Raw genomic sequence first — 26,211 nt, forward strand, 5'->3', positions numbered from 1 at the left:
ATTTTAGACCTAAGAAGAAAGTGATGATGACATTTTTTCTTGATACAGTCGAAATTCCCAAGAGGTTTCAAAGACAAGATGGAAACAGAGTAATCTGAAATTTTTACAGGCAAAACCTGAATGTTTGTTTTCTATTTTATGGACATACACTCTACCCCGGATACCACACTACAACTGGCATCCAAATTGATGACAATGTTAGTTCTGTACCATTTGACAGCATCAGCTTCTTAAGAGGCATCGATTCTCTCCTCAATACAGTATTAACTACCACAAACTCAAAAACCCCTATAGTGCAATGTTTGTTTCTTTCTGAGTGCTCTTGGACCATTCTGTGGCACAATAAGCCTTGTACGCTGCAACTCTGAAGGCTTTGCACCGAATTCAAGAATATGTTCAGGAGGGGGTTTTTCCAGATCAGATTTGTGCTGTACTTGTTTTAAACATGATGGAGACAGCTTAACTCCAAGGTCTTTTAAGTTAAAGGCTGATACATAAGGATCTGCTTGGCAGGAAGGAATTAAAAGGCTATTGGCTGAACAATATATTTTAAGAGTAAAATATCCTTTCTGTGAAAAATCTGGTACTAAAACTCAGTGAGGTGAACATGACTGCTTCATAAGAAGTAACAAGGAACAGAAGACAGCGAGCTCCCAAGCCACTTTTTTCACCATCTTCCAGTACAGAAAAGCAACCTGTAACAGGTAAGTAACTATAGAGTGGACTCCCATTAAACCGATCCCAAAAATACCTGCTATCTTGTAGCAAGATCTACAGAATCTGTGTGCACAGAAGTGAATACTAACTTTTGTAATAGTCTGAAATACAGAGTAAAACAAAGAGAATTTACTATTCATTGCAGGTACTTGAATTGTATTTTAATTACTTGGAAGTATGTGGCACAGCCTTCATCTCTATTGCATAATAAAATCACCTACATACTACAACGCCGTGGCAATCGAGAAAGTACCAGCTACACCCAAAACGCATTTGAACCAACTTCACTTCCTATTAAGTGAAATTTAAGAAAACAGTCTTGGATGCAAGATGCCCTGGCAGACTGCTGCTACCCTGTAAAATATAAGGCATGGTAAAAAGTAAATAGGACCCTTTGAAAGGCTCCAGATCCCTCCGATCACAAATGATATTTAAGCAGTGACAATTTTATTTCTGGCAGAACATTTCAACAGTTACAGCACTGTAGAAAAGCTTTAGCAGAAATTATTTTCTACAACCCTCAATAGTCAAGAGTCTGTTACTTTAACTTCTTTGTAACATGACAAAGGGTAAATCCAGCCAGAATCAGACATTAGATATCAAACCACTCTCTACAAATTATGGCAATGTAAGGTTCTTTAGCTCACAGGAATTAGAAGTATCGACAGTGTTGTGGCTGCACATGTAAGTCAGTTTAACAAGCTAAAAAAAGGTAGCTTTTAATCCAAAAATCCTTACATATTCGCACTTTAGTACATTTCTTAATGCATCTGCTATTCTTCCTCCTGCATCTAGGTCGGTCTCCCTTGCCCAAATTCTCTGACTATACTTTCTTTCCACTGGGCTCTCTGTAGGTAGATCATGTTTAGTCTAAGAATCTGGATCTCTCTCATAGTGCACCTGTTGAACTCTATCTCTTGCCATATTGACTTACTGAATATTTAATACAAAAACTGCTGAGAAAATAAAAAGTGTTTCAGAGTGGATAATACAAAGTATCATCAGAGCAGAACAGATACAGTCTAACTTTAGGAATTTCTGTCCTGTGATTAACGCCAGGTAAAGACCTAATTTTATCAAACTTAAATATGTCTGGTCAAATTCTGCTTAACCCTTCAGTAACCTGGCATAAATAGACACAAACATTGCATTCCCGAGGACTGTAGAACCGATCAGACAATTTTCACCTGTGGGTATGTACGTATATAGACAGAACTGCCTGCAGAACAAACCAAACAATACACACAGGGGTTTACAGGAACCTAGAGACAGATCTAATTACGCACTAAACAAATAAAGCTGAAAAGAAAAAATGCATGAATAAAGCTCGAAGTGCAAAGGTGTAAGGGTAAAAAAAAAGTACTCCCAACTCTAGGATGCCGTGTACTAAATTACACATGCAAATTTAACTGTGGCAGTTATCCTTCAACTAACCTTTGCCAGCTAAAAGGAGAGCAGAAGCACTCCTAATCCGCTTCTGTCCGCAAATCGGACAAATAAGCTTGAATCACAGCTAAAAAGACAAACCACTCTAAAGACGCCATAAAAGACAACTAAAAAGGCTTCTATAAATACATCAGCAACAAAGGGAGGGCTAAGGAGAACCTCCATGCTTTGCTGGATGTGGAAGGAAACAATGACAAAGGATGAAGTACCTAATGCTTCTTTGCCCCTGTCTTTTCCAGTAAGACCAGTTGTTGTTCAGGCACCCAGCTCCCTGAGCTGGAAGACTGGAATGAGGAGCAGAATGAAGCCCCCACACTCCAAGGGGAAATGGTCAGCAACCTACTGCACCACTCAAACACTCATGAAGCTGCATGGGGTCCACCCAAAGGTACTGAGGGAGCTGGCAGAAGTGTTCACTAAGCCATTTTCAATAATTTCCCAGCAGTCCTGAATAAGGGTGTAAAGGAGGATCCAGGAAACTCCAGGCCTGTCAGCCTGACCTTGGGGCCAGGCAAGGTTACGGAGCAGATCATCTTGAGCACAATCACACTGCACATACAGGATAACCAGGGCATCAGGCCCTGGATGGGTTTATGAGGGGCAGATACCTCTTGACCAACCTGATCTCCTCCTATGACAAGGTGACACAATCAGTGAATGAGGGAGAGACTGTGGATGTTGTTTATGTAGACTTTACTGCAGCCTTTGACACGATCCCCATAGCATTCTGAAAATTTGGCTGCTCATGGCTTGGACAGGTGCACTCTTTGCTGGGGAAACAACTGTCTGGATGGCCAAGTCCAAAGAGTGGTGAATGGAGTGGCATCCAGCTGACAGCTGGTCACAAGTGGTGTTCCCCAGGGACCAGTGCTGGGGCCAGGCCTGTTTAATTTCTTTATCAATTATCTCAGCGAGGGATCGAGTGCACCCTCAGTCAGTTTGCAAACGCTGGGTGGGAGTGTTCATCTGCTGCATGGCAGGAAGGCTCTGCAGAGGGATCTGGACAGGCTGGAATGATGGGCCAAGGCCAGTTATATGAGGTTCAACAAGCTAAAGTGTTGGGTCCTGCACTTGGATCAGTACAATCCAACTGAACACTGCAGGCTTGGAGAAGAGTGGCTGGAAAGCTGAATGGTAGAAAAGGACCTGGTTCAACAGCAGCTGAACATGAGCCAGGAGTGTGTCCATGCGGCCAAGAGGGCCAATGGCATCCTGGCTTGTATCAACAACAGTGTGACCAGCAGGACCAGGGCAGTGATTGTGCCCCTGCACTCAGCATTGGTGAGGCCACACCTCAAATCCTGTGTTCAGTTATGGGACGAAAAAGAACACTGAGGCGCTGGAGCAAGTCCAGAGAAGGGCAATGAAGCTGGAGAAGGGCCTGGTGCACAAGTCCTGTGAGGAGCAGCTGAAAGAGCTGGGTTTGTTCAGCCTGGAGAAAAAGAGGCTTATGGGGAACCTTACCACTCTCTGCAACAACCCGAGGAGAGGTTGTAGCCAGGTGGGGGTCAGCCTCTTCTCCCAGATAACAAGTAAGACAACAAGAAGAAATGTCAAGTTGCACCAGAGGATATCTGGACTAGGTATTTGGAAAAACTTCCTCACTGAAAGGGTTGTTAAGCATTGGAACATGCTGCCCAGGAAGTGGTTGACTCACCAACCCTTGAAGTGTTTAAAAGAGGGACATGCTAGTGCTGGGTTAACAGTTGGATCCATTGCTCTAAGAGGTCTTTTTCAACCTAAATGATGCTGTAACCTCAACTACTTTAACTGATTTTATTCTGAAGCAGATTGAAAGTATACACATGCTCTATTAATATATTCCAACAGAAGGGATGATGGCCCCTAGCTAAGGGCAAAAAGAGTTCCAGCTGTTTGCAAAGTGACTGCATATTCTCACACAGGAGCAAATTAATATGGGAATAGATGTCACCAATAAAATAAACAAAGACCAGGAAAGTAGCTGAAAACTGAAAATGGCCTTCATCTTTCCTCATAATACACAGAGCGGAGTTTATCTTTCTAACCTATTTTGCATTCAGGCACTTTCAGTGTCTGATTTAGTCTCAAATAAGTATGGCAAGCAGAATTTAAAATGAGTTATCAACCACTTCTATTTTATATCTTTCATACTGTTTCAAGTAAGTCTAAATTAAAAAGAAACCCTAAGTTTTCACTGAATTTAATGTAACCTGTTAAGAATTGTACTTAATGATGACCAGTGTTTCTTTAAAGACAGGAAACATAAGTGTAATAACAAAATGTTATTTATTTTTTAGGTATTCTCACAGAGCTGCTAAAGATTAAGTGTACTGTGATGACTGCAGTGCTCAGCATTTAAGACAGTATTTATAATTAATATTAAATTCCTGCCATGTACAATGTGAAATTGAAGTTACATGTTTATTTTCTCATTACGCGATGGAACTTCTAGTATTGTTCAGTCTTACTCTACAGTAAGATATTGAGCTATTTCACTGTGCTCCTCTGTCATTTTAGTACAATCCCATGAATGCCTAGAAATGACCTTAAAATGTGAAGGTGGGGGAACACTGTTACCATGAACTAGGCTTGCTGTTACACACATACGCTTTGAAGCTGTCAGAAATGTTATTACAGAAATATTCAGAGACTACACCCACCATTGCCTCCTCTATCCTACGTCCAGGAACAGGCCCTTTCAAAACCACCTCTCTGATCAGCCAGCTACACTGGTTTATCAGCTTGGTAGCTACAGCCCCTCTGTCTTACAGCAGTAAAAGGATGAGTTTCATTTCTAAAGCCATTTTATTAAATCAAAGTGCATCCTTTTGCTGATGCCCCACTGTGACCTAAAATAAATGCGTGGTTGACCATGAAAATGGGGAAAGATGATGCTAAAGCAAAAGGTTCAGTTTCAGTTCAGGTGGGCTTGAAAGTCGTGTACTGCAGGGGTACATGAGAGTTGTTGGGAAGGATCTGGTGTAAGTTCTCAAGGGACAGTTCTTAGGTCACATAATCCTAAATCTTCTCTCTCCTTGCCCTCCAAATATGAACTAAACCAGTCTGTTCCAGGACCTTTCATGCTTCAATCCCCACAGACCGTATGCCCTCTCAACTCTCTCTCCACAAATGCGTTGTTTTGTGGCTTTTTCTTCTTGAAGGTAGCCCTGAAAGAAGACAGCAGATGGCACCGTGTGGAACACGCTCTCACAAAGCAAAACCATCATGCGCATAGCTGAGAATGTTTTGTTGAAACCAGAGTGCAATGGAAGCATAAAGAAAAAAACCCTGAAGTTGACATACAAAAGCAAAAGCCAGAAAATAAAATTCAGTGATGGAACAATTACAAGCACAACATACTTCACAAAACATATCATCCAAGCTTGTGCCTAGCAAAAACTGGGCTTTGCTGTGGATGGGTGGGGCAAATGTTGCTGAAGTAAAGGTGGAATACAAAATTAAAACACTAAAAATTCCTTGGCTTCCACTTAGCCATAGGAGAATAATTACAGTTGCCATTACTAGCTGACCTGAGACATCACAAATTAAGATACTGTTGCTAATGTTTAAGGTAGTCTCTCCAGTGTCAAGATCCATTTTCTATTTGGCAAATGAAAGATTAAAACTGTTACAAAGTAAAATTAATTGTGAGACACATGCAATAGCTTTTGAAAAGTTACTTCAGACATCTGACAAAAGATGAATCATTCTAGTCACCTGAGTAAGATAAAACAGTCAAAACACAGTAGCATTATACAGCTTCTTGGAAAACTAAGACACGGCACTGGCTTTCATGACTTTCATTCTACAATAGTGAGTCGAAGAGACATCCATTTACTGTCATTGTTACCATTGACACAATGCCAAAGCACCAATTTTGTTTTGCTGACTTTCTAAATTAGAAGAATTGTGATTTTAAAGTATTTTATCTATTGCCAGAGAAAGAATTAATGACGTTTTAAAGACCTTTAATACCTAAACAATCAAATATTTCAACCATGAAGATGCAATTGCCTTTTTCAACATAAATTTTTCAAAAATATTTCTGAAATTCTAAGTTATTTAACTGAACTTCCAAATGCTGTTTGGGCTAAGTTTCGGATAAGGGGTTAGCACATTCAATGTATGCAACAGACTATATATATATATATATATCTCTGTGCATGTGTGTGTAAAGCTGAATAAACACAGAAAAGTACTCAGGACAGGAAAGCTTGTTTTGTTATGTTTTGCTTCTGCCTCACTCTATTTTCAAATCCTCCAGCTACAGCACACACATATTCTATTAAATGTGTTCCTCTCAATCAGCTGCATCCTCAAAGAGGTACTTTCCATGCCCAGACTTTCTTAACATATCAATCTATTGTGAAGACAGGAATAAAAATAAATAAAATCACACTTCCTGAATTTAAAGAAGCTGGCTATCATTTATAGCATAATTGCAAAAAGAAAATACAGAGATTGAAAAAAATAAAGCTAAGAACTCAAAAAATGTAGGCTGCCCAGTCACATGTACTAGAACAGTTTAAAATTGCATAATTACATGTTATTTCTCCCTTCTGCAAAATCCATATTAAATCAACGGGACACAGAGTGCCCACCCATACAGTGAGCCACTATTTTAAATAAATGTAAATAATACTGCATAAATCTGTCTAGAGGAAAATAGTTATCTCACTAAGAACACCACCAAAAATCAATAATCAAGTCAAACCCACATCCTCCATTGCAACGTAGTTTCCCAAGGAATTTGTTTAAGTGAGGGGAGTTTTGAAAAGGTATTCTGCAATTCCTCACGGATTAGCAGCTAAAGAGAACTTGTACATGCTCTTTTACCTAACAAACTAACATAACCCATATAAATGGACTGCCACAGGAAATGATATGATAAGCGTTGTAACACCCGGAAAAAATTATCATTTACGGTTATTAATGTTAGATGGGCTCTGAAAAAGTAACATTTGACAAAGGACTTGGGTCCCCCATAGCAGACAGATATTTTAAATACTGTTTCCTGCTCTCAAAGCGCTCAGGTACAAATACTCAGTTATTTCTTGTTTAAAACAGACCATTTCTTTTCCTAAAGCACAGGAATATTGCCTCACATAATAGCAAGAACTTTTGAAGTATAGCAAGTATTTAATTCCCTAAAATGCCAAAGGAGCTTTTACCCTGGGAAAGCAGCAGTAAGTTGGGAAATACAGAAGCTGATCTATTTTGTTCATATCTATATCCTTAAATTCATTCCCCAGGCTGCTTCAACTTATGTAAGGTGTGGTGCAGCATTAGGGTCAATTTCACGGTACCTCTCCAGCCCAGACCTAGCAGCTACCCACACTAAAAACACCTCAGTTTGATTCCCAGAAACAGCTCAGATGAGGACACAAACTTTGCTCAGCTATGTGCCGGAAATGAGGTCTATGTGCTGGACATACCACAAAAAGGCTGTAGCAATGCATGTCCCAAGTTCACTTTTTTCCTCTCCAGGCAAGTAGTAAGACCGATGGCTGCAAGAAGTTTTGCTGAAGGAGTTAATAATAATGAAAACATTGTCACACATCCTGCTACAGAGCACAGGCTCCACAGGCCCCAAAAGCAGCAGCTTTAATGGCTTTCCTAAGTAGAAAGAAGCCCTCAGGAGTAGCCCTAAATGTCAGTACAAATGTACCTCAAAGAGCTTGCAAGAATGGAATTTTCAAAAATTCAGGAGGAAACTCTGCAACACATGCACAGTGGACATTAAATGGAAAATAACCTGACTAAATTAGAGGAGATTCTTGTGGAACAGCAAAGACACCTCCCCAGATTTAGTGTACCCTTAATCCATTTAAAACCTATTAGTTCCTACAGGATTTTGAATTTTCTTGCTAACTATACTGGCCAAAATTATTATTCTCCCCTTCCCCTCTCAGTTCAACATGAGACAGATTCAAAAACATGAGTATTAGGATTACAGGCTGCTAAAACTAGAGACTGTTAGGGAGAGTTACGATAGGAAGCAAAAGCTAACCTTTATAAACCACTCTAACCCTATGTAATCAAATCAAATTTCTGTTTCAAAAACCAAACATATTAAGCTATTCAAATAATAGGATATCTGCCAAAAAGGTCCATTCAAGGACTTTAATCATAGCATTTGCTCTAGTTAGTCAAGTGTTTGTGAGTGCTTGCTGAAGACCATTAAAAAAAAAAATCACGGCATTAAAAGCTAAACTTGATGGTTCAGTTGACCCAGCCTACATAAAACATGTGGATATGTTTTCCTTTTCATGTTTCATTCTGCTATCCATAAATCAATAAAAGGGTCAACACTTAGTAAGCATTCTATCTCACCTCATATGTTTTCCAAAAGAAGTCTGTAGGGAGTCTCTGTACTCAACCATACTCTGCACGTGTTTTATGAACACTGCCCCTCCTACCTATCATGCATAACCCCATTACTGCACCCACACGAAATCTGATGAGGTGCTCACCCCAATTACAAGTAGTGCAGGTGAGGAAAGAAGCGCTATAAGCTAAGTAAAGATGGTAGAAGACAATAGTAGATACAGAGCAGGGATTTGCATGACAGCTATTTTATGAGGCCACACAGTGAACTGCTTTTCAGCTGCATCACTCCAACTGAATAAATCTAGCCTGAGGTCTCCCCACTCAAAAAGCAGTTTCTGCTATGCCTTCAACTCGGTCCAATGTTCTTTCTCCAAACTATCCTCCTTCCATTACATTTCTAATATTTACCTATTTTTGCAATTTCACCAGCAGTAGAGAAGTCCAGTACAGTCAAGTGCACATCATCTTGACTGTTACCACTATATCAACCTTACAGAAAAATTTACTTGGCTTCAAAACAGCTCCCTCCAAGTAGTTCAACAACACCTTACAATTCAGAAACCCCAAAAGCCAGGCAAACCTGTGCTAACAGTTTCTCAACCCATGTCATACTGCAATAGAAGTGATCAAAAAAAGATGCCTGATTTGGATCCTCCTCATTAAAGGGTAGGTGGCGGTGCAGCAGTGAAGCCTAGAAGACTATTCTCACATAAAAATCTCTTTCGTGAGCACACAGGCTCCACTGAATCAGATCTGGACTTTATGCCAGAATATTTTTCCTACTATAATAAAACAGCAGAAACGAGTTTGAATTACCTGAATGGCAGAAACAAGTTTGAATTACCTGAAATTCTGTTAAAACTACTAGTATTACTAGACTATAAAAAACATTCAAATGCTAACAGTAAATATAATCTTAAAAAATATTTTTGAATAAAATAGACAGTACTTCTCACTTCACAAAAATCAAAACACTCGTGAATGAAAAATATGTAGTAAGTTTTTAATATGAATCTCATGAAATTTGACACATCTCAGATGACCAAAGTGGCCGTCAACTCTCAAGAACACATTTAGTAAACAATCTGCTGCCTATTTTCCCAGCAAGAAGCACTAGCAGGGAAGCAGTGGCCAGATGAATTACCTGGGTGGGCACTGGTAATTGATATTATTGACGCTATCGTCTTTACACAATTTCTTCCCCTCTCCTTATGAACACCAACTTAACATGCTCTTATTCACCTCTTCTTTCATCACCTGTTGCTCCAGTGTCTTAACATGCTCTGGTTAATATGTATACGCCTTCCCTCTGTCACTCAATCCCAGTTTATCCTCTAACATCAGTCACTATTTACATTCCCTCCTGATGTTCATATACTTCCTCAAAAATAAGAGATTAATCTGTAATATAAAAACTTGTGGCAAATCAGCTCAGGAAACTAAAATGTTACAGTATTTTAACAATCTACGTCACTGAATTTACTATGACTGCTTCGTAGCAAGCGAGAAGAAAAAAAGACTGCACAGTGGGTGACAGAGGAGAACTACTCCAGAAGTCAACTATCAGATCAAGTAACTACAACACAAACCCACAACCTTCCGTGACCACTCAATTCCATACACCACGTTTTATGTTCATTCAGTCATACTCTGAATTTTAAGGAAGGTTTTATGTCATATTTATAGATGCTAAATTATGTTTTCATTAATGAAACAAGTTTATAACAGCTCAAAGATCCATCCGGAAACATGATTTGAACATAGCAAAACCTGTATATTTGACGGTGCCTGAGATAAAAACCTCAACTTCCTTTAACCTGCCTGCCTCTGAAACTCAAACAAAGACACTGACCTTAGGTTTACTTTCACCATTTTATACCCACTCACCAAACCCCACTAACACTATATTATGATATCAGTGATGAGAAAGTGGATTGCTATTATATCTACAATCCATATTTGCTACCAGAACAATTATGTTACCTCAGAGCGAGGTACAATAAACAATGGTCACCCCTAATGGCAGGTAAAAAAGCCAGTGGTTTGAACAATCAATGCTGCTGGTTTGGAAGAGCCAAAACTGTATTTGAGATTGTGGTAGTGCTCTTCAGTACCAAGAGCCGGCGGGGATGTAGAAGACAACATTCCCAGCAGGAGAAGGTAGGCAAATGGAACTGACCAATCCTGCACTGGTGCACCATCCTGCACGTGCAAACTGGTTATGGAGAGGGTCTCATATTAATATTCCAGCTTTAATATTCCAGCCTAAGAAAGCTTTCACTAAGGTAACTGGTATTAATCTGGCTTTTAGCAGGATGTTAAAATTGTCAGGGGAAAGAGAAGTTTGATCTCATGTCATGGGATATGATTAATGATTCAGACGCAGTTCTCACACGTGTGGCTTAATGGTAAGAACTGTACAAACAGAATGAACGTACTATTTTGACAGCACTCCCTGAAGACTACTGATGTACCAAAAGTTGTTATCATTTCACTTGGTAGCAGTATCAGAATGCAACAGTCTTGCTAGATATATCTATATCTATATCTATATCTATATCTATATCTATATCTATATCTATATCTATATCTATATCTATATCTATATATATCTTGTATGTATACATATGCACACATGCAGATTATTTTTTTATACATATATATAAACACACGCACACATATATATTTGATGCAAGCAGCCAAAAGAAATAGCATTTGGACATGCTGGAGCTGTATTTAGAATACCAGTGCCTAGAATGTAGCCCCTGTTCAAGGGCTCCATGATTTTGGTCGCCTTGGTTCTACAACCAGGTTGGTACTTAAGGCAACATCTGACATTAAGAATGCTCTCACCGGACAACTGAGCTAAATCTGCTGTTGTACTTTCATGTGCAGCTTTCACTCTGTACTTGTGGGTATGCAGCACCAAAATTAAGCCCTTGGTCCACCCAGCTGCCAAACCAGCCAACAGATGAACCAAATTTCAGACATGAAATCTGTCCATTCCAATGCACCATCACTATCCATGTTTCAAGTTCTTGGCCTAAGAATAAAATTCTGGAATTACATGCTGGAGGCCTGTCAATGGCACATCTTATTGTCAGTGCTGCCTGACTTCATGTATCAGCTCACCTGACCTAGAAGCTGCCAAGAAGTACACAGATTTCATAAAGTCTCTGGGCCAGCTCAAGTATGGAAAGTAAACACAACATGAGAAATAAATCAAAAAGTGAAAATAGTGCACAAAATAGGTAGTCAGTGTGGAAAAAAAACCCAAAACAACCCAGTAAACCCAGTCATAGTGTACAGGTCACAAGTTCTTAAGCGACAGCATGGTGACCTCAAAATACCAGTTTGGTTTTACCTTGCACAGGCATTGTATTTCAATGGAGATCAAAAACCAAACACCGTCCTCTCTCTATGGCCTTGGCCTATCGTACTACATTGGGGTCACTTCTGGAACAAATGCCAACACAAGGGAGTCTCAGAGGCTGATTTTACAAAAGCAGCAAATCTCCCTTCTATCCCGAATCAAAACCTAATTTTACTGTCAGAAAGGCAGCTCAAAAGGGATGTTAAGAAAAAAAAAAGTGGTATTTGATTCAATTAATATGTAGAAAACCCAAGACAATTCTAGCTTTCTTCCCATCCTTGATAGTTTCATATGTCCATACCAGGAAACTAGATTCCTAAATAAATGGGAAGGCTTTCTACACCTTAGAGGCAACAATATTTTTCCATTCAAAAGAATAAATGATTTGCCTAATGCTCCTCATTTTATCAGATATACCTCGGTTTCCTCTCTGGAGCACAAAACAAATACTAGAGAATAGGTAACTAACTTTACAACACACTGTCAGATATCCTATGCAAGCTTGACAGGAAAAGCCAAAAGAATTGAGAAAAATATCAAACTGTTCCACAGCAAAGTCTACAGCCACTGTCCTGAAAAAGAAAAAATCCAGTTTACCTGGAGAAGCTGCTAAAGAAGTGGTTAAAAAAAAATTAGAAACAGAGCACTGCTGCTAGTCTTTTCATAAGCTCCTTTCCCATATTACATTTAGACTGGTAAGACCCTTGCAACTATGAAAAACCATTCCTACCTAGCTACTCCACACTGTTTAAGAGAGCAACATGATTTTTTACTCTTTCCAACAATTTTGCTGCTGCAATAGAGAAAGCCCTTTGTTTTCACTCAGTTTCTACCATTTTAGGTTCCCTGTCCTACTAATTAACTTAAGTGCATTTGCCTCTACCATTTCTGGCATGCAGCAACACGACACTGGCATGATTCTTGGCATTTCAACTGCTTCTCACAGACCTGCATTAAAATCAATGAGTTTTGTCAACTTCATCTATTCCCTAATTAACAAGGGTACATCCAGCAGCGCAGGCAGCAACGCCTTCTGTTTGTGGACTCAGGAAGATGACTTTGCATCAATTTACACATTGCTTTAAACAGGAGTTTATCTTTACAGCTAGATCATTACTATGAACTTAACTCCCATAGCACCATTTTAGTGTCCTTCTGGGTTTAGTAACAAGTTACGCAACTCAGCACTGTAAAATTTTCGTTTATCCAACAAGGATGAGTCTTGATTATAAAAACCAGATAAAATTTACACACAAAAAATAGGCTGCATGCTTAAAAGTTTCTTCCTTAATAGAAATGAAAGCCTTTATGCTTAAATTTAGATTAGAACTACTCCACAGGATACAACCTCAGGTTCATAGTCTCATTGCAGATGTATTTAAACTATGCTCCCCCTCATTCTTAACTTTATTAATTGGAAGCCTGCACTTCCTCCATTCGTGTTTCCAAAAAACACTTAAATCATGGGTAATTACTTGACATTTTGAAGATATTTTGAGATACTTGGCTTTCACATCACAAAGGTTTATTACTTCACACAGCATTTAAAAACAAAGCCATTCCTTGTTCTCTGTCCTGAGCCATGATTTGTGAATGGATTACATTTGCGGGTGCGGGGGGAAGAGAAGTGAGGGGGGAAAGCCAACTAGAAAAGAGGAAGTTGTGCTTTTGAAACTATCAAAGTGGAGCGCATGCTTTGCAGAGAAATACAATTGCAGCAACAATTTTAGATGAAATCTAGCACAGAATACGTAGCGTGCATTTCAAAATGAAGCATCTCCTTCCTCCGTGCAATTAACAGTAAGACCCAAGACGTAAAATTTTAAATTAAAATCTAACAATTCACTACTCTAAAGTCATCTGTCACTTACCCTACTTAAAGTTCTAAAACCCTCACGGCCTCCCAGGATGAAGTAACCAGTAGCATAAAAATTCATTGTCACGTTTTAGCATTACAACAACCCTGCCCCACAAGTCTTGTCATCTTTCACTTCGCCTTGCTGCAAGGAACGAGCGCAGCATTTCTTGATCTCACGCATAAAATGGTTTCAGTCCCCTCCAAGAGGGAAAAAGAACAGATGGCTTCTATAGGAGGGAAAGCAATCGTTGGAAAAATCAAGATGTGTGGGAAACAGCAAAAGTCCTTGGGCTCAGAAACGCACCTTCGAAACACCTGGCAGTAAATCAATGTCAACCATTTCGCTGTAATCCCTCAAGTCACTTTTATGAAGATTACTTCCTGCAGTGCATTCCTCACCCTGCTCCCTCCCCGGCCGACAAGGACTCTAGTAAAGACCACTTCGGGAAGCCGCACCGCACACACGGGACCGGCGGCGCGACAGCGGGACCCGGACCGGGGCGCGGGTCACGCCTGGCACAACTGCTTCGCTACCAGCTCCTGACTCCTGCCCGACTCCCGAATCCCTGCCAGCGCCACAACTTTCCCCGCGCCCCTCGGAGAGTCCTGCCGCAACTCCAAGGGATGCGGGGGAACCACCGCCGCCCCGTTCCCGAGGTCTCCGCCGCAGGGGACACCCGGCACCGCCGCTCGCTCCCGGCGCTTCTCTTCTCCCGCGCCGCGGCGATGACCCCTCACACTCCCTCCGACCCGCCACGGCGTGTCCCGCCCGCACCGCCTCGCTCTCTCTCTCCCTGCCTCCCCTCCTCGGCTCCCGGGGCGGCCGCGGCTGTCGGCTCCCTGCGGGGAACAGGCAGGGGCGCAACTTGGCGGAGTGGCGGAGCGGGGGGCGGGCGGCGGGGCCCTCCCGCCGTCCCCGCGGCCACGGCAGAGGGAACCCGCGGGTCTCCCCCGCCGCGGCTCATGGCGCGGTTCTTTCCCGCCTCCCCCGTCCCGCCCGGCGGCGGCGGCGACTGACCAGGGGTCGAACTCGTGGATGATGCTCTCGAAGCGGATGACGGCGAAGAGCCGGGAGCTGAATCCAGCCAGCCAGGCCAGGAAGAGGATGGTGAAGGAGAGCAGGGACTGCCAGCCCGCCGGCTGCGAAAGGCCCCCCGACAAGCCGCCGCCCGCCCCGGCGCGGCTGTGGAGCGGCGCCGCGGAGTTGGCGGCGGGTCTGTGCTTGTGGTCGGGGGCCGAGTGCTCCGCCATGTTGTACCCGGGGCTCCCTCGCAGCCTCTCCCTCCGCCCGGCGCGTGCGGGGAGGAGGAGGCGGAGGAGGGGAGGAGAGGAGGGAGGAAGGGCAGGGGGCGGTGAGCTCGGCAAGGGGCGGGGCGGAGCCCGCCCGCTCTTACTCGGCGCTCCTCGCCGAGTCCCCGCCGCCTCCTGGCGCACCCGGGCTCTGCCGCTGCCTCCTCCTCCCGCCGTCACCGTCCTCCGGGGCGGGAGGGGGCACGGCGAGGCGCGGGCGAGCCCGGGGGGCGGGGCCATCGACAGGACGGGGGTGGGGCCAAGGCGCCGGAGGGGCGGGGCTCGAGATGGCCCGGGGCGCGCGCGCGGCTGTGAGGGGCAGCTCCGGGGTGGGGAGGGGGGCTCGGACAGGAGCGGGCTGCGCACGGGATCCAGGCGGGAGGGAAACGGGCGGATCGCGTCTCCCTTCCTCCTTCCCTCCCGAGCGGACCGTTTGACATTGCCGCCCCTCCGGAGCGGGAGGAGCTACCGGGAGAGGGCGGGGCTCCCAGGAGAAGGCGAGGGGGCGGAACCGATCCCCTCCGGTAGCGCCCTCCTAACAGGAACTCCGGTGACGGCCTGTCACGGAGCGACAGGTATTTAAAAGGGGCGGGTCATCGCCCAGCAGCCAATCGGAGCGGCACGGTCCCGCGCGCAGGGAAACGTCGCGCTCGTTGCCAGCCGTTGGAGAAGTTGACTGGCAGCGGTTTGGTCCAATCGCAGTGCAGCATGCAAGTCACGTGGGTGCCCCCAGCGCCGCGCCAGGGCGCTGCGGGGCGCGTGGGCCAGCGGGGGGTGCCACTCCCGGCCTGCTCTGGGGCGGCGCGGAGTATGCCGGGAGTTGTAGTCCGCAGTGCTGGAACGCGGCGAGCTCCCGCGAGTGTGTCCAGTAAATCCATTTGTTTAGGAATGTTTATTTGTCCCGATGGAAACTGCGTTGGCTGGCTCTGAGGGATGTGGGAGAGCTTCGCCCTCATGCTGTTGAGAGGAGTAGCTAGGGGGCAAGGTCAGGGATAGCCCTGCGTGTGCCGCTTGCCTCAGCTGGGAGCACTTTTAGAGAATCCATCATGAGTTGGGTGCATCAGTTAGGTTGGAAGAGACCTTTGAGGTCATCGAGTCCAACCTATGGCCGAAAACCACCATGTCAACTCGACCATGGCACTAAGAGCCAGATCCAGTCTTTCCTTAAAACACCTCCAGGGATGATGACTCTACTCATCCAGGGATGATGACTGTGGTCAGGTGCAGCGACCAGCAAATTGACACCTTGGCTTTTTTGGGGCTTCTCTGGACAATCTGTTCCTGTGGCTCACCACCCTCACAGTAAAGAATTTCTTCGTAACTTCTAATCTAGACCTACTTCCTCTCAGTTTAAAGCAATTCCCCCTTGTCCTGTCACTACCTGCTTTGTAAAAAGTCCCTCTCCAGCTCTATTCTCGCACCCCTTTAGGTACAGGAAGGTGCTCTGAGGTCTCCCTGGAGACTCCTCTCCTCCAGGCTGAAAAGCCCCCACTCTCTCAGCTGTCTCTGTAAGAGAGGTGTTCCGGCCCTCTGATTATTTCCATGGGCCTCTGGACTCATTCCAACAGGTCCATGGCACTGCTGTGCTGGAGACCCCAGAGCAAGATGCAGCCCTCCATTGAAGTTGTTCCTTTACTGGAAAGCTCTGTTCAACATTCCTTAGAGAATGTAACTATTGTTCCTCAATCCCTGCATTAGCCAAGGGATTTGATTTGGTCGCTCTGTTTGAAAGCAGAGTAACTGTATTGTCAGGTGTGTATATATGTTTTGATCTGAGCACTTTGATATGCTGTTGCTCCTAAACACCCCATTACACACAGCCACAGAATGAGGCTTAGGAAAACTTTTGGAAGATTTTGAGGTTCAGTTTTGCTGAATCTGGCTTTTAAAAGGCTAAATTTTTGTTAGGTGAGGATTTTTTGTTTGTGTTGGTTGTGGTTTGTTTGTTGCTGCTTTTCTAAACACTGTATCCTTTCTTATTCTTGTTTAAATAGGCCAATAATACGTTCAAGATAGGCTACGTTAGACATTTGCCCCTTTTCTAGTGTTGTCAGTGAGGCTTTTTTAATGAGCTGACCAACTAGCATTTCAAGTGAAAGATTTTTTTTTAATTGGCTCATGAACGCAGAGCAAACGCAAGCAGAAATTTGCAGCTATCAAGTGTTTTCTAAAAGGTGCTGGCTGATTTTACAACAGGCTCAGTCCTGGTCTACTTTTCTGAATTTCTGTTCTCTCAGTTGGCATCCTGTTTTTGGTAACAGCAGTTCAGGCTTAACGATGCAGCAGAGGAGCTGTTTCAAATGGCAGTGTTGTACGCTGAGAAAATACCTTTGTATTTTCTTTCCTTCCTGACCATTTTTCTAGATGTTGAGGAGCCAAAAAGGACCAATGATTCATATTAGCTGGGGGGGGGGAAGTGTATATCAGAGCTTTTTAAAAAATGTATAATTTACTACCAATGTTAACTTTCCTTGATTTGGAATCTGATTTATTTAAAAATTATCACAGATCATGGTGTGGATAAGGTTATGTGGTCTTTACTTTAAATTTCAGTGCTATAACTTTTACTTGCAACAGGGAGGTTATATCATTCTGACTGTACTGTCAGAGTTAGATCAGACAATTTTTTGAGCGTAGACAAGCCCAGATAATGTGATTTATTTGAATGCTGACTAATGGTAAAGTGTTTCTTTGTCATTGGTAACAAATGATATTGTTGCCTATTCATTTTCAAACTGTTCAAAAGGCTGTACTCTTGAATATCTCAGAGCTTGGGCAATGAAATTTAGTGGCAGCAAAAGCACAGTTCTAGTAAAAGCTTTTATTAATGTTTCTGTAAATATATTGTTTGAATTGAAATAAGGCTTAATGGTCTTATGATAAAATCAATCAAACAACTGCACACAGATGGAAGTTAAGTGACTCCTATAGTTAGATGGAAGGATTCAGTGGGTTTGGTACTACACTGCCATGGCAGCAATGAAAAGTACATTTCTGTAGAGAAGATGCGAAAGATGCCTACTGGAAACTGCATTCAACCCACGCTAATAGCTTGATAGGGAAGGATATTTTCCATTTCTTCCTCTTTATTTTATCCTATCTTATGTTATTTTATTTTTACTTCTTCTGTTGTGCCCCCCCCCCCCCCCCCCCACCTCCCATTCTTTGATTTGTTTCAAGGTAATCTGGTTTGATTTGTTCCACTGTGTGTGGTGGTGCATTCTTTGAACACAAAACCTCACAAAAATGTCCACATTAGTGACTGAGGAGTTGACTTTGCATAGTAATTGTGAACCATTCTGTGTATAGAAAATCAGTTTCCTATTCTTAGTGTGTAAAATAATGGCCAAATGCCTTAAGGAAAGAAAAAAAGTCTTTCATTTCCAAGCTTCCTTAATAATGGAATTATTCAGGGGATAATGCCAAATGCAGAATTCATATTATGGTTGTACAAACTAGAAAATCTTGAAAGCTGTGGAGCTGCATATAGGAAAATGTCAAATGAGAGCTCTTCATTCCTCAACGGAGCTACCATGTGTCAGTACTTCTGAAAGAATGGCAGCAAAATTCCTGCAGAAAAGACTGTACGTGGACACATCCAGGAAATTAATTATTAATCAGAAGGAGAGACTCATGGTTCATACTTCTCACCAAACTTCATTAGCAACAATTCAGCAGTGTTTAGTAACAAGAGTAGACACCTTAGTTTAGAAAGCCATTTGAAGAGCAGTTCAGGTTTGAAGTGAATAAACAAGTCTCTTGAACAGTCTTTCCAACTTTGTGCTCCTGCAGCTGAACAAGTTGTTTAGCCTGGGATTAAGATATTTTGAGGATGGCTTTAGAAATTAATGATACAATGCATCCCAAAATGAAGAATATTAAAATAGCAGAGTTAAGCATAATTTGATGTGGTGGAGGATCCTTTATTTCAGCTTTGTGCTCGGATGGTCATTGTTTAAAAATGTTCAAATGAGAGAAAACATAACCCTATTGCCTGAAATTATCTTTGGGAACCTGAAGTTTAATAAACCTAAAAAATCACCATGTATTGGTCTGTGTATAGACGAAAATGACATGAGTTTACTCTAATTGTAAGATGGGTTTGAATCAGCAGCTGCGACCCTTTGTGGATATGTGTAAATCTCTTAAGCGATGATACAAGATGGTCTGTAAAGAGTTTTGCACCTGTGTAACTATAATGAGGTTTGTAATTGATTTGAGTAGAAATTGCACAACTGGTGTGTTTAGACAAGGTCCTCATCTGGCATTTAATTCAATAACAGGAGAAACTCAAACCTTACAGCATTTTATTGCTGATTCCTCCTCTTCCTTTCCAATAGTTTAAACGTGTTGATGTTGCTCCTCTGCTTCTTCTGTCTTAATTATCCTGCTTAACTTGCCTTTCCCATGACCAGTGGTAAAAATCACTCCAGTCTGCATGCACAGACCGGCTTTTTGCTCTCTCTAGCAAAGCCCTGACATAATCATCAGCCACCATAACCTTTTGTATCAACCTGCCTTTACTTCTTGTGAAGAAATGAGGCTTTTCCATCTGCTGGGCTGGCACAAACTGGGCCTTTCTTTAAATGAATAAAAAATGCCGTACTCAACATTCTATGTGTGTATTTTCTGACCCACATACATGAGTGCTGTGCAACATTTAGAACCTGTGGACCTCTGAAGTACCTATCTTGTAACAAGTTTTGTCATCTCTAGTGTATGCAAGCACCTTAACCCGAATTTGGTTGTTCTTGGCAAATGCTGCTCTCAAGTGTTTTTGCAAAGCTTTCATTTAATTCTTTCTGGTAAGAAGGAAAGTACAGTCTTAGGGATGATCAACAAAAAATTTTTAAAAAAGGCCATTTGCTTCAGGAACATCACTAAATGGCCCATCTGAAGAGTGATGTTTAACGCCTAGATGTTGTAGAAAGTGGGCCTTATTAAAATGTTTTGTTGGAACAGCAAACTCCTCTGGGAACCAGCCGGAGGGTAAAGCCAACCTCTGGGGAGTGGAGTGAAAGTTATATTCAGTTTAAGTATATGAGATATCTTGCTGCTTAGTTGCAACGAAGGTGAATTTTGTTGAAGTGAGAGGGGGGATCAGAGTACAGGAAAGAGGCATTCTGCTGTTTGCTGTAGCACCAACTGCTGTTACAGCATCAGGATAAGATGTGTGGAAACAAAAAAGGACAGAGGGGCAGGGAGGAAAAAAAAATTAAATTATTTAAAGCCTGTTGAAATCAGTGGGAGATTTTTCATGGTAGCATGTTGATCATCCTTGAGTTGAGTTTTTCTTCATTGCCTCCCTCACCAGAACATTCCAAATAGTTAGCAATAGGTAGCAATTGAATGTAGGAGAAGGGGAAAAAGATTTTATTTGGACATTATCTGTAAACTGTTGCCTTAATTAGTTAAAGCTTAGCTCTTCTGATTTTAGTTTGGCTGATAAATTTGAGTGAGCTGTTTAAGTTGGAAAATCCTTCTGCAGCATCCAACACTTCAGTGCCTTAACTAATTCAGTGGGTAAAAAAAAAATTAAAAAATTGTAAAATATCAGCAAAGAATTCCCCATGTCTGGAAATTTCACTGTATTGTGCAGTATTTTTCCATAACTGGGTTTGTAGTCTAAATGTACACAGCCTTGAGGAAATAGAATTTTACAAAAGATTGTTTCTCGTGCTTTTCTCTTGGTAGCAATTCAGACTAATTGTCTCCTTGCTGTTTTCTAGACTACTTATAGGTATTTTTCTGGTCAACTGCTGCATTAATAACTGCATTAGAATTGCAAAAGAATTTAAGTTACACTGTTGTGGAATAAACTGTGCCAAAATGCACTCTACAATACAAAACAGGAGCTTATTAGTGCTTTGGGATAGTGTAATTTTAAACCATCCTTGCATGTATATCTGAAGTGAGGACTCCATCACTGTCAAGAAGAGAGCACAGCAATGACCACTTTGTCTTTATATGACTTGAATTTCTTTGGCTTCTGCAGTGGCATCAAATGATTAGAGGCTTCAGAAGTGAAAAACTGATGTATTGAGGTGAAGTTACTACAAAGTTTTTGCATAGTCCACATATGAACTGAGTCACGATGTTATGTGATTTATAATCTGCAGTCTTCAGTTCAGGTCTTCAGGTCCCCAGCAATCTCTTTTTGCAAATGACTCTAGTGCCTGAATCCCAAATTTATTGTTATCCAGTTGAATTTCTGATTGGGTTCCCTCCCCCTCGACTATTGTATGTGTTCTGAAACAATGAATCTTAATGTTTAAAATCCTATCCTGGGGATACTGACCCCACAGCAATTAATCTAATCCTTACTGGTAAACTTCTTATGCCTTCCCCTCTTAAATATTTGTTCCACTTTATACATCTTAGAACATTGTAATCCCTATTGATACTCAATGCCATTTCCTGATACATCCTCCCAGTTTATTACTGGTACATGCTCCCAGACCTATAAAGCATAGTATTTCAAATTCATTTCTTTAGAATGGATTTCTAATTGCTAAAGGAAAGCCGCCACAGAAATTCGATGCAAAAAATAAAGATCCTTTTCTTATTTGACTATAGCAGAAGCGGTGATGCAAAAAGAGGACCAGAGGGCGGACTCTTCTGCCAAAGCAGCCAAGCCACTGTTCGTGGCAGGGTGCATTGGGCAAGTTACTCAACCATTTCATTCTCCTTCTTTGGCGTGGCAATCGGCAAGTAATACAACCTTAACATAACAAGCCGTGTCGTAACTTTAAAAAGCCTCTTTGTTGTCTCCTGGTGTGAATTCTGTCCTCTAAAATATTTTTTCCTAGTTTTTGCTTTTGTGTTCTCTATACTTCTGCATTTAGAGGCACTTGGGAGGGAGGAGGGGTTGCATGAAGTTGTCTTAAACACAAAGATACAAAATTGCCTTGCAAATGCTGATTTAATAACTCTTCTGCCCTGACACATGCCTGCAGCCTCCCTGGCCTCTTCCTTCTCCTACCTTGTTTGATATTGTGCTTTTTTTTACATGAAACCAGTGTTGCTTGAGATCATCCAAAATTGCCAAGACAGGTATAATAACCCTAATCTCAATATTTCTCCTTTTTGAGCTAGAACAGATGCACTTTGGTTTTGCATGGAGGACTACGCTCAGTATTGCTTTGGCTTCTTTGTGCTGTGGATTTTGTGCTAAATTATTGACCTTCAAAATTATAAGGGCAAGAGATTGGACAAATCTTCCAACTGTTCCCTGTTCAGATGCCTCAAGTGTGGACTTTCATGTACCCTATTCAAGATTCAACCTGAGCTTTCCAGTTCCATAACCTACTCGGTCACACAGGCACTGTTAAGGGGGAGTAGAGGTGGAAGGGTGGACACAATAGGACAGCACCAGCATCCAAACTGTATGGCAGCTTCCATGCATGCTCTTATCCTCTGTCATCTAACAGACATATCTAACACAAAGGCATAAATAGCTTATCAATTTTAATTTGGAAGAGATATATTTTATGAGTGTTGTTTCAGTCTTTCAAGTGCATGGTAGAAAGTTAGTGTTTCATGGGCTGCAGGGATATCTGTCATGGGGCACTTCTTCCCCTTCCTCCTCCTTTTCCTTGGAACTTGGTGTTCCCTCTGTTGTTTCTAACTCTTTTCTAACTATTCCTCCTCCTCTCTCTAGCTGATGTCTTCTTGTAGTTTTTGAATGTGTTTCAACTTGGCTGTTGGGCTCAGCCTTGACCTGCAGTGTAAAACTTTCTGGAATCATAAGTGTCCAGCACAGGGCAATCCGTGGCCTCTTCCCACAGGTTTCCAGGTCCACATAGGCAAGCTGGATATGGAATGTGACCAAGCTATCTGCATCAAGGTGTCTTTTTGCTGGTTACCAGGACTTTTCTGTACTGAAATGCCTTTTTGTTACACAGTGTTCTTGTTTACACAATGTCATGTGCTAAATATTATGTTTGGAGACTGTATGTATTTATGGAGTCACTCAACTTTTGAGAAGATACTACTTCTTAATATTGAGAAAAATTCAGGATTTTTTAAGGTAATAGGCCTCTTTTTAAGAGCAAATGTACCCAATATCTTACAACGTTCTTTAATTTGCTGAATTCTACTTATTGGTTCTACTTACATCTCCTTCATGTGACTTCCACATGAAGCAGAGATACACTTCGTGATTTTTATTGCAGGCAGATGGTAAGATTTGTGTGGAAATCCTAGACAGCTTTTATTGGGCTGTTAATTACTACCAGTTAAATTATTAGTATTGAATTATGCTAATATTTTGTTATCCTTCTTCTGGAGAGAAACGTGACTTGTATTTTTGACTTTCTTGTTTGCTTCATTAACTCATTGTGGTAGGTAACAACAAGGAGAAGACAGTGTTCAAATGCTCTTTCGAAAGCAGTAGAGTAATTCTGCCAGGCTCAGAAAAAATGCAGTTATTTCACTGTAGTTCCACCACCTGTGACCTGTAGATTAATGTGCACTGTTCTGAACTGGACTGTCAAGTATAAGTTGTATGTGGTTTCTTCTAATGTTGTAGGAGAAAATTTTTGTGAATACATACAGAACTAGTTCACATAGCTAGAGACTAGAAAAGCTGTGAATATTAAGTACAAAACTGACCATCTCATACTTAATTCTCCATTTTAGTTGAGAATGAGATTTGTCTCTGAAGGTTAGCTAGGTCCTCCAGAGCATTATAAGCCCTGTCTGTCAGCATATATATACTACAATTATAATAAAATATACGTATACAATAGAGTTTTGTTTTGGAGTCCTGTAGAGACTCCTAAAAATTCAGAAATGCAAGGTCAAACCCTGAGTGCTTTTGGGTGTACAAACCTGACTCATGTGAATTTGTGATCATAAAGTTTTCTCTTTCTGTTACGTATTAGAATGATCTAAAGAATGACAGATCCCCAGTAGGATGAAAAAAATGAAATATCAATATTTTAGTTCTTCTTCCTCCATATGGTATTATTATCCTTTTACTCATACACCCAACATTATGGCACCTAGTTTCTTGAAAAGGAAGCAGAAGCAATCAGCTTCCTAAGCGCTAGTGCCAGGTAGGTCTGTAAGAAATGCATATGCTAAAGGATGAGAGATATAATCATGGCTTGTCCCACCCATCCATGCTTGAGAAATGAATACCTCTCAATGCAGGTTTTTAATTTGGTAATTAGACATTCTTGTACTTGATCTTAAGTTCATTTTGGAAGTAGTACTCTTCTAATTTCTAACCACCACTTCTTATTAACTCTTGGGAAGCCACACTTTTGTGTATTGGGAGATTAAGTGTAATCAGATTCCATCTCACTAAAGCACTGCTGTGTAAACCACTTCACCTCCTGTTTAACTGAGAAACTGAACATGGAGAGGCTTTATGTTAACACGGAAAGGGGATGAATATTTAAATTGGCCAGAATGGTATTATGGCTCTTCTGAGCCTCTTAGTACATAGTTACTGGCATTGCCTCTTTGCCTATGCTTATGTCATCTTCATTTGCAGGCATCTGCAAGGATTGGGAAATGCTCTGGAGTTATGAATAATACACCAGTAGTAGAGTTGGGATGGTAAGTGTTCAAAACAAGCTCATCACTGTATGTATGTCATGAGCAAACACTATATTTCTACCCATGTTTCTGCTCCACTCTGAATTTTTGGAAAAATAGTTTCTGAGGCCTCACTTACCTGTGGCAGAGCCTTTTCCCACTGGAGCAATAGAGGCCAGTTCTTTTGGTAAAATCTCTGTTTACAGTTTTCAATGTGGTCAGTGGACCCTCGTGATGGCTGCCTACGAGGAGTTTGCCAAGCACCCACTCCCAATGGCCTTTGATTTGAGTGGAGAAACTGCTCTTCATTGGAAAATGAAAATTCAAAAGAACTGAAGACAATTATTCTGTTGCAATGTTTATGCTCTGGGTCTAGTGCAGGGTCTCCTACTGTGAGCAAGGAGCTACCCACGCCATGTCTGCTGATGAATAGCATTTACACATAGATTAAAAGAACTGTAAGGATGTGGTAGTTTATTTTGCCCTTTAGACTGTGTTTTAAATGTCTGTCCTGAAACCTAATAAAATCTATATTTTGTAGCACTCTGAAGAACAGTAGTGTAGATTGGCAGATGTTTTGATCTGATGGGAGATGAAATTCTATTCTTAAACCATTAATAGTAAATAGACCAGAATTTCCTGCACTTCAGCTGTGTTGCGAGAGAATTGATTGTGTTATCTGAGACAGAAAAGAAAAAAAAACCCAAAAAAACCCCTATGATGATAGTTGTGGAAGATTTTACTTCAAGTTTAGAGAAATGTAAGAAATATTTTTAAACCAAAACTTTTATCCTATGCTTGTGGTGGAGGGAAAAGAAAAATGCCTGTGCCATAAGGAGCACATTTGAAATTGTGATCAGCAGGAGCATTTTTGGTGCTTAGCTACTTGGTTGCTCTAAGAACTTGCCTACAGTAACAGAGTTAAACTTTTCTTGCTGTGAGTTTTCAAATTCTTTTGAAGATAGAGTTGCTTGGATTCTGATAGGACTGAATCCATGACAGAGGAACTGGGACTATGAGATGGGAAAATTGGGTAGATTTTCCTACAAGGATTTCTCTCTTGGTGCAGTGAATTGTTGCCAGAGCACACTTACGGTGATGTGTCTGTTGGACTTGTGTCTTTTATGTCATGTCCTTCCTAGAAGCCAGGAAGCTTCTGCTGCTTCTGACTGTTAGTCAGGATCAGAGTGATAGCCTCTTGCAGAAGCACTTTGGCTTAGTTACTGGGTCAAGAAACCATCTTTCCTGGCAGTTTTCTTGGCAGTTTTCTAGATATATTTTTCAAATCTCTTTTTTTCCCTCTAGGATAGTTAACAGATGATCTCTGAAAAAAACTTGCTGTGCTTCCTCTAGAGATCAGGATGTCTTGGACATTTGTGTTTTGGTTATTTATCAGGGTATAATAAAGAGACAGATAGGAGGGTTTGCTCTAGAAATGGATGAGGTGAGGATACCTGCAGATTTCAGGTAATAGGGAAGAGTTGCTGGTGAATTGGGAATATTTTTATAAGATCTATTCTTCTAAAATCTATTTTTGCATGTTTTATCTGTAGACAGTAATTTTAAAGTGGTTAAAATGTGTAATTCTTAAGTTCAGCACTTAAGCTTGTATTTCTCTTTAAGCACATGAATAACCCCAATAAAATGAGCAGAACTAATCTTATGCTGA

The 26,211-nt window shown here is 41.6% G+C and overlaps 1 protein-coding gene across 1 annotated transcript in view; it reads right to left on the reverse strand.

The window, feature by feature from the left end:
* Positions 1-15,068, reverse strand: part of STT3B (STT3 oligosaccharyltransferase complex catalytic subunit B) — a 51,027-nt gene extending 35,959 nt beyond the window's left edge. The window contains exon 1 of the mRNA XM_066194020.1: positions 14,725-15,068. Within this exon, the coding sequence (XP_066050117.1) occupies positions 14,725-14,957 (233 nt within the window). The 5' untranslated portion in view covers positions 14,958-15,068. The remainder of the gene's footprint in view (positions 1-14,724) is intronic.
* Positions 15,069-26,211: the final 11,143 nt, after the last annotated feature.

The sequence above is a fragment of the Chamaea fasciata genome, unplaced genomic scaffold, assembly GCF_029207755.1.
Source record: "Chamaea fasciata isolate MVZ Bird 193981 ecotype frontalis unplaced genomic scaffold, bChaFas1.0.hap1 SCAF_1, whole genome shotgun sequence".
Lineage (NCBI taxonomy): Eukaryota > Metazoa > Chordata > Aves > Passeriformes > Sylviidae > Chamaea > Chamaea fasciata.